This window comes from Hyperoodon ampullatus (genome assembly GCF_949752795.1).
Source record: "Hyperoodon ampullatus genome assembly, chromosome: 1".
Lineage (NCBI taxonomy): Eukaryota > Metazoa > Chordata > Mammalia > Artiodactyla > Ziphiidae > Hyperoodon > Hyperoodon ampullatus.
In genome coordinates, this window is record NC_136914.1 from 123,823,213 (window position 1) to 123,832,509 (window position 9,297).

A 9,297-nucleotide genomic window follows, 5' to 3' on the forward strand; every position below is an offset into this window, starting at 1 on the left:
AATACAACCAAAGTGACAGATTTGAGGTTTCATAGGCAGAGGTCTCTCTCTTTTTTTTCTCAGATTTTTGCTCCTTAAAAAAAGGGGAGGGGGCTTCCCTGGTGGCGCAGTGGTTGAGAGTCCGCCTGCCAATGCAGGGGACACGGGTTCGTGCCCCGGTCTGGGAGGATCCCACATGCCGCAGAGCGGCTGGGCCCGTGAGCCATGGCCGCTGAGCCTGCGCGTCCGGAGCCTGTGCTCCGCAACAGGAGAGGCCACAGCGGTGAGAGGCCCGCGTACCGCAGAAAAAAAAAAAAAGGGGGGGGGAGAGTGTGAGGTTTCAAAGCTAAGAGTTACTCTGACCGTAGCTGGCCCTCAATCAAGGGACGGCTAACCATGCCATTTCCTCTTTGTTCTTCTGTGCATTATCTCATGGCAAAATTTCACTCTGGATGCCCAGATCTGAGGTGCCTTTTCATATTAGATATAAATTAATCCAAAGGTCTAGAGCTCTAAATTTCCAGAGTCATGACAAATGCTTAACTTACTTCAAAAATCTCTTGCATAAGTATCTCATCCCTCAGCTCAAACAAACGAGAAAGTCAAAGGCAAGAAAGGATACATACATTGGAGCACCTCCTATAATCCATATACACGCGCATTCTCTATACAGGTTCTACATGGTCAAAGGAGTTGTTTCAGCTAATATAGCCTCTAGTGTGGAGTTCGTCGGAACACAGCCCGTCGGGGCCCCACCAGCATCATACGAAACAGCAGTACTTCTTCCACCACGACTTGGACAGGGTCTTCATCTTGTCCGGAGTCCTGCTCTTGGACTTCTTGGGCTGCTGCTGAGAGTCCGAGTACTGGATTCCGGCGACGATGGCTGCATCAAAGACCTCTTTGAGGTTCTTCTGAGTCAAGGCCGAGCACTCAATGTAGGAGGTGGCTTTGATTTCCTCAGCACACAACCTGGCCGCCTCCTCGGGCACGGGTTTCTCTTTGCATTTGTCCAGCTCGATGAGGACTTTGACGTCTTCTCTGAGATCCGACTGCGTCCCCACGAGGATGATGGGGGCTTTGGGACAGTGGCACCGAATCTCCGGCACCCATTTCTCACTGACGTTCTGGAAGGAGGAGGGGCCCACGACACTGAAGCACAGGAGGAAGATGTCGGCGCTGGTGTAGCACAGAGGCCGGAGCTTGTCAAACTCATCCTGCAAGCAAGCCAAGCACCCAAACGTTATCTTTTACATCAGTTCTCATCAGCACAAAGACCGTTTGAACAGTTTTCTGGAAAGGGTCTGGCAGGTAACAGAAAGCCCATGAGGGATGGAAGGAAGGGCCAGAGTCCTCGAAAGGCCCCTGCTGCCAAGTGGGGCAATGCTCCCAGCCCCTGGAAACCTGCCCGATGTGCGCTCAACATTTTCCTTGATGCTCTAGACCTACTTGCAATTTACCACAGAAAAGGTCCTTAAATTAGATGGATTTTCAAAATAAAATTTACTCCCTCTAGGCTTCAGCGCAGAGTAACTCAGACCCACTCCTTCAACTCTGGTACTTAGTCAGGCTCTTAAAACGTACACGGTACCCACGCTGATCCTCGGGGCTCCACCCTGACTCCAGGGAACCCCAGTCTGTGAACCCAGCGCCTCTGTAAGGACCCATCCCTGCCCATCCTCACGGCAGCGATAAGCCATGCCTGTTCCATCCCATCTGTGCTGTGCACACCCAGGGCACATTCAGGGCACACGTGGTGCAGAATCATGGGAATCAGACACAGGTCTGGAGTTGAGGACCTGGACTTGGCCACTCTTTTTAGGGACCCGGAGAATGTGTGCCTCTCAATGTCACATACAACAGTGGTGAATACAGTCTCACACTTGCTGGATATAACACTTTCTTCTCGATTTATCTTTTTCTCCCTCCCTCCTTTTCTCTTACTTTCCCTCCCCTTCTTTTCTCTCCATGAATCCCAGAGGCCTCCATGCGTGATGCTTTGGGAGGATAAAGAACCAGAGAAAGGGTGTACCCACCCAACTTCTGAGGGATAGAGAACTGGATGGAACAAGTTAGAGTTGATTATATAAACCAACCACCCACCACGCTGCTGAAGGCCGTGCCACACCCACTCACTAACAGAGATGCGTGTGGGACTCCAGGCACCACGCATCAGACACCAGACGCCAGGGGATTTGGCTGGGGACAGACAGACATGGCCTCAGCCCTTGTAGGGACATCTGTCTCCAAATCAGTGTTTCTTTATATCAAACACCCTAGAGTCCCCTGCAGCACCATATTTAGCTAACTGAAAGCTTTCACTCATCTCTCTTCTAGGAAAATATTTACATCATCTCATTTCTATTTGAAATTTCTATATGTGGGTGCCAACCATCCTCAGGTGTAAGGTGACAAATAGATTCCCAGCAGCAAGGAAAAGGTAAACATCACCCAAGTTTCTGCCGCTCAGTTGACACATATGATTATTTACAAACTATTATTTACGTGCATGTTATGTTGCATCTGTGGCCTTTTTCTAGGGATAAGGGAAGCTTGGATCTTTTTATTTGAGTTAACTTTCCTCATCTGAGGCTCCGTATTTCAGTTTGTGGGGCAACAACCAAATAACAATATTAAAGTCAACCAATATTAAAGTCCTTCCTCAGCAAGGAATACGGCATCTCTCCATGTCACTGCCACTTCTCCGACTTCTATTTGCAAAAGTTAAAAAGAAAGAAAGAAGAAAAAAAGACTTGGATTTTTTAGTGCCAACTTTGTGCTGAAAGAAGAAACACAGAAACCCATCCAGGTGGCCCACAGCCCAGCCACGAGGATCTTTTAATGAAACGTTCCCTCTGTTCTCAGAGGCCTGCAAGGAAGAAGCACAGGACGGAGGCGTTGCCCGCGCTGCTGGCAGTCATCGCACCTGCTGGGCCCTGGATCTGGGGTTGTGTTACCAATAAAAAGAAAGGTGAGCACAGGCCCAGGCCTTGTGACCGGGCTTTGGCAATCTGGCTCCCAGACCTCTGGAGGTTCTGGCTGAGGGACTCGGGAAGCAAGGCAGAAAGTAAACCCTGCTGACCAGAAATCTTAGCTATCTGCTGAAATAAATGCAGCACACATACATGGGGTAAGGCCAACTGTAATGGACCCTCAAGGAAACATGTTCTGAGGCCCAGAGATGTGCCTGGGATTCAGGGCAGGGCAGGGCTGGGTGGGATTGACAGGCCGCTGGACAGCAGTGCTGATCAAGCTGCAGTCGGATTTCTTTTTTTTTTTTAAGTATAAAGATTTTCCCAAGTGCCTCATGGTTCAGAAGGCTGAAGAGTTTTCACCTGCTATTGGTCACTCTATTTCAGTCTGGTCAATTTCACCTGGCGTGAAATTGATCACAGTGAAACTTCCACAGCATTAAAAACTCCTTTTAACATCTTACATGCTTACTGAGCCCCCAACAAGAAAACCCCAAGGCACAAGAAGCGATTTCTAGTTATTTATCCAGCTCTCAGCTGCTATGTGAAACCTGCGTTTGGTCCCTAGGCGACGGCTACCGGTGCTCACATTCTCTGGGACTTAGCAAAGGAGGTCGCTCGGGTCGCTGTGTCCTCAGGAAGCTACCATGACAACTGCCTGTGGGGGTGGGCGCAGTGCCATGGGCTGGGACAACACGAAGGAAATATGGCACGTGTCAAATCAAGTCCCTTAAAAGGTAATTTATCAGATCTGGAGTAGGGAGGGTAGGAAAGGACTGCCACCTTGCCCAGCTTTGCTTATGGTCAAAGCAAATACTGATACTTGGGGAGAGGGAAAAAACTGACTTTATCTCACCAGCTGTGTATTTTTCACAAATAGTTTTTGAAGCTGGTTTTCTACAAATCTGTAGATGGTTGGCCTCATTCCTTACACAGTAGACATACTTACTAATCAGGTAAGAAATACTGTGAATCTCAACAGAAAAAACTGCTGGGAGGGCTTCCCTGGTGGCGCAGTAGTTAAGAATCCGCCTGCTAATGCAGGGGTTCCGGGTTCGAGCCCTGGTCCGGGAAGATCCGGCATGCCACGGAGCAACTAGGCCCGTGCGCCACAGCTACTGAGCCTGCACTCTAGAGTCCATGAGCCACAACTACTGAGCCCACGTGCCACAGCTACTGAAGCCCACGTGCCTAAAGCCCGTGCTCTGCAACAAGAGAAGCCACCGCCATGAGAAGCCCGCGCACCGCAACGGAGAGTAGCCCCTGCTCGCCGCAACTGGAGAAAGCCCGCGCCCAGCAACGAAGACCCAACACAGCCAAAAATAAATAAATAAATAAAACAATGGATCTATTAAAAAAAAAACAAACAAACAAAAATAACTGCTGGGAGATCAGAAGGATAATTTCCAAATAAACCAAAGCTTACCAACTTGCACCAAAACCTTTTCATTTCCCGAATTATGAACCTTTTTCATGAAAATATGTCTAAAATGATTCTCTTGATGCCTTGACTTTGAAACAGACACTATTAAGGAAAAAATTAAACTCTTTCCTGATAATCAGGATAATCAGGATCATTTCTACATAGTGTTCCTGGTAAAAGACCTATTCCTCTTTCAAAATTGCTCAGAGATTTTCCTCCTGGGTCTACCCATCCTGCCCCTTGAGCTGACTTTGCTGTCCTCCTCCTGTAACCTCACTGGTTTCTTTCACAAGTTCTACTAACAGGTAGACTGTAAGTCTGTTGAGTGGCAAGCCCATGACTTAAGTTTGCATCCCCCAGGACCCAGCACTCCATTCATTCATTCATTCATTCATTCATTTATTATTATTATTTTTTTTTTTTGGCAGTACGAGGGCCTCTCACTGTTGTGGCCTCTCCCGTTGCGGAGCACAGGCTTCGGACGCGCAGGCTCAGCGGCCACGGCTCACGGGCCGCAGCACGTGGGATATTCCCGGACCGGGGCACGAACCCGTGTCCCCTGCATCAGCAGGCAGACTCTCAACCACTGCGCCACCAGGGAAGCCCTCCATTTATTTATTGATCCATTCTACAAACCATGAATAAGCCCCACTCTGTGCCAGGCACCGAGCAGGCATGAGGCAGGGAACCCCAGCCCAGGAAGCCATGTCTGCCAGCAGAACCAACACCTGACAGGCGAGCCAGCGGTGGGCAGCTGCCTGCACTGGGCTGCCTGCTCCTCCCTAAAGGGTCCCAGATAAGCACACCCTTTGGTGTCTTGAGTTTTCCTGCCTTCTGTCTTATTCTCAGGCTGTTCAGCTGCCACATCTTGCTACAGCGGGGAGGCCTCTGTTTATGGAGGCACTACTCGACCCTCATTTCATTTTAGTTTTTGGCCGTGTGTACGGCATGCAGGATCCTAGTTCCCCGACCAGGGATCGAACCCATGCTCCCCACATTGGAAGCCCGGAGTCTCAACCACCGGACCTCCAGGGAAGTCCTGACCTTCATTTTAAAGATCAGAAAATCTGACCCGAGGTAGGAAAAACATTCTCACTTTATACAAAGCAATTAAGCTTCCATTATAAATAGCAGCAGGGCATCCAGAAAGATTAAATATTAGAAGAGCCTGTGTTCTTTGATTTTTCTTTTCCACAGGCAAGAAAATGCAGACCGGTTGGTTTTTTCTGCTCCCCATAAAGGGGGAACTGGGAAGCCCCAGTGGAAGGGTAAGGACAGAGCAGAAGAGGCTTGGCTATGACGTGTGCCACCGTGGCCACCACCAAACCAGCATTCTGCTGGGGATCAAGGCTGCCCAGTCTTGTGTCACATCGAGGTTTGAAAAACAAAGCCCTGACTGAATTTGCTGTCCCTAGTGGGTGAGTAACTGAGAAGCCCTGGTTTGGAGGAGGTTCTTGGGGACACTGGAAAGCCAGCTTCTTCTTTAATGTATATGGTCGTGTGACACCTCAGAAGTGAAGTGGGCACTTTTACCTGCCAACAAGGTACCCCAGCACTTTCTCAAGTGCTGGAGAGACTACATGCTTAGTAACTGTCACTTTGGCAAACTCAAGAGACGGCACCCTGGGCCCTCACAGAGCACGGTGAGAACTCAGTGACGTGAGCACCACTCAGGGGGACCGGGGTCCCTGGAGCTCTTCAGGGATACCCCAAAGGGGACCTCACACCAGGTCTTCCCACCAGCTCCCTGGCTGTCTTGTCCAAGTGCCTGGCCAAGACAGGAATAAATGTTCACGATTCGGAAGGATCAAGTCCTGGCTCATTCATTCCTCCAGCTCAGGACAGCCTGGGCCGCTGTATCTCTGCTTCAAGGGATGGGAGCAACCCCAGCAAGTCCAACCATGCTTAGGAAGGGAAACATTAACACTTACTGACGTGAACTCCATCTTTTTCTTGAGTAAGTTTATTAAGTATTTGGCTTGTTGACCTTTAATAAAATGATCGTAAGCTACGGCCAACTTACTTTGAGAAATCAGTACAAAGCAACATTGATAATTTTTAATAAAAACCAGAAAGTAAATAAGATCAGAAATTCCCAGAAAATAAGAACCGCTCTTGACCCTGTTTCCCCTGTCCTGCCCACACAGAGCCAGGCCAAACCCTGTTTTATTGGCACGGAGCTCTGTGTCCCCACCACCACCCTCTGCGAGGGGCCATACATGGGGGTGGGGCTCCAGAATGGCCCAGCTGGGGCGGGGGTGAAGGGCTTTAAAAGGCCCTTTCCTCGCCCAGCACTGAGCAGCGATGTGATACTGACCTGTCCTGCAGTGTCACAGAGCTGGAGTCTCACGGGCCGCCCATCCACGGAAACCACAGCTTAAAAATAAGACCAAAAGGACTGTCAGGGGGGTCTCTTTTAATCTTTTCCAGAAGAATAATAGTTTTAATTTGTATGACCATTCTCACTCCAAACCCTTCAGCTCCTACTCTGGGTCCCCAATGAATTCAAGACTTGCCTAAAACAAAGAGGCCTGTGAGGCATTTTTGCACCCAAACCTGCAGGGCGGGCAATTCGCTCCATGCCCCAGAGAAGGCAGGCCAGAAGCTTTGATGGTACCCAGAAGGGCCTGCGCTTTTCTCCCAGCCTCAGAAGATTTATTTTCCTGTCACACTTGTTTCAAAAAACCCAAAAACAACACTGGGGGGTTAAGTGGGAACCAACCTTTCAGCTTTAAGTCAGTGGAAAATCTCACAAATAATTCTGTTTTCCCTTGGGAAACGATCGGTGACTTTGGGGTTTATCATAAAAGTGTGGCTTGTTTTGAGAACACGTGCAAACACAGGCTGCCCGCATTGTCCTGCTTATAAAAGAGGGCACAGCTTATCTCTCCATGTCAGCTCAAAGAGCGGATTAAAAGAGAAAAGGAAAGGAAAGAAAACCATTCCCACCTTTCCACTGGGAAGGGGTATCTGGGGAGGGGCCTGCATCAGGGCGCTGCTCTGAGGTTTCTATCTGAATGAAGTACTCAATTTTGTCTCAATACAACTTTCTAAATTGTTTATACATGTTTACACTACTCAGTTGGGAGGAGGAAAAAAAAGGAAAAAAAACAATATCCTTTAGGTGGGAAACCCAGTAGCACAGCACTGCTTTACCTAGGGTGCCTTCCAGGTGGATGAAAGCAAGTCCTTGCCATCATGACTTTCCAAAAGATCGAGAAGCTTGTGTGTAAGTGTGTGTGTGTGTGTGTGCTTTAAAAAAAAAACAGAGGAAGTGTTTCACCCTAGCTTCCATGGATTTTAACTTTTTCTTAAATTTCAAAAAGACTTGAAAAATCAAGAGTAAGGACTCCTTTATCTTGGTAGCTACCAAACCAAATGACATAGCACTGTACACATAAGAGCTTTAGTAGCTTAAAGAGATACTGAAAAGATACTAAGACTCAGAAACAGAGCCCATGGGGGCGGTGGAAGCGGGGGCAGGGGAGGCGATGGGGGTCGGAGGGAAGAAGCTGTGTTTACTCTCCAGGTTTAATCCAAACCTCGGCCTTCCCTAGTGCTTCTAGTGCCATTTCCACTAAATCCACTCTTTTCCCCCGTCTCCGCGGCTCTTTAAAGTGGAGACGCCCTCGGGAGGGGAGCCACCAACAGAAAAGGACGGACCCTCGGGCCACAGGTAATGGCACCTGCGCGTCACCTTCCGATCGAAACCCGGCAGCAGCGCCAGCAACGTCGACCTGACGCAACTTCTCTACCCAGGAAACTGACCAGGCCACCTGGGCGCAACCTGTTAGACCCCACCGTCTGCCCCTGAATGGCGAGGCGACCGCCGCTCCCCGCGCCCGGATTAGGGCTCCCGGTCCCCGCGGCCTCGCGCCCCCCGCAGGCCCCCGCCCCCGGCCCCGCTCACCTGAGAAGTTGTCGAAGGCGGTGGGGATGTACTCGGTGGGGTAGCCGTTGGTGGTGTAGCTCACCACCAGGCTGGTCTTGCCCACCGCGCCGTCGCCGACCAGCACGCACTTGACGCCGCGCCCCTCCGCGCCGCCCGCGCGCCCCCGGCTCCCTGGCGCCCCGGGCCCGCGCCCCCCACGCTCCCGGCGGGGCGGCACCGGCGGCGCCTCGCAGCGGCCCGGGAACGCGGGGTCCCCCTGCTGCGGGGGCATCGGCCCGCGCCCGCCGCGGGGGGAGCTGTCCCCGACCCAGGCGCGCGGTGCAGACAAAGGCGGCTGGGCGGCTCGGGCTGGACTCGGGCTCGCGCGGCGCCGGCTCCGTTCCGCGGCTGAGGACTGCGGGCCGAGCGGCGCGGGGCCCCGCGCTGTCTCCTCCAGCTTCCCGGCGGCTAGGCGCGCTGGGGGCGGGCGCGGGGAGGAGGCGGGGCGGCCGTTCGTTCCCCGCGCCGGGCCCACAGCGCCCCCGCCTGCGCGCCGCGCTCTGCGCTCGAGCCGGAGCCGGGCGCGCGGGGGGCGGGACCGCGGCCGCGGGCGGGGGACCCAGACAGCCGCCGGGGGGCCCCCGGACGCCCGATTGGGGCGGCGCCGAGGAGCCGGGCCGGCAGAGGGCAGCCCCTCCCGGCGCCGACACTGACGCCACCGCCTAGAGGCCCGCGGTCCCGCCTCCTGCGCCCACGCGGCCGGCGGCCAGGCTCCTCCCGGCCCCGCGCCCTTCGCCCCCTTCTCCACGCGGTCCCGGCCTCCTCGGCCACAGCGCTGCACCCGAGGGGCGCAGTGAAATGCCTGGGGGACAGTCGTCGGAAGGAGGCTGAATTAACAGCCAACTTTAGTTTAAGGTCTAGCCGCTGCCCGTCGTGTGATTTTTCTTCTTCCAAAGTAATGTAGTCTATCATTTGGGAGCAAAAGAACGTCAGGTCCTTTGTTAATGCTCGTGTGACTTTCTCTTTGGCGTGCCCTGAACCAGACCAGCAAA

General features: G+C 52.3%; 1 protein-coding gene across 1 annotated transcript; it reads right to left on the bottom strand.

The window, feature by feature from the left end:
* Nucleotides 1-740: 740 nt before the first annotated feature.
* RHOU (ras homolog family member U) lies at nucleotides 741-8,537 on the bottom strand (the record flags this gene model as incomplete). Its single annotated transcript, XM_079709913.1, has 3 exons — nucleotides 741-1,196; nucleotides 6,692-6,750; nucleotides 8,285-8,537. The coding sequence occupies 3 exons, from the start codon at nucleotides 8,535-8,537 to the stop codon at nucleotides 741-743; spliced, it is 768 nt and encodes a 255-aa protein (XP_079566039.1).
* Between the last annotated feature and the right edge of the window lie 760 nt (nucleotides 8,538-9,297).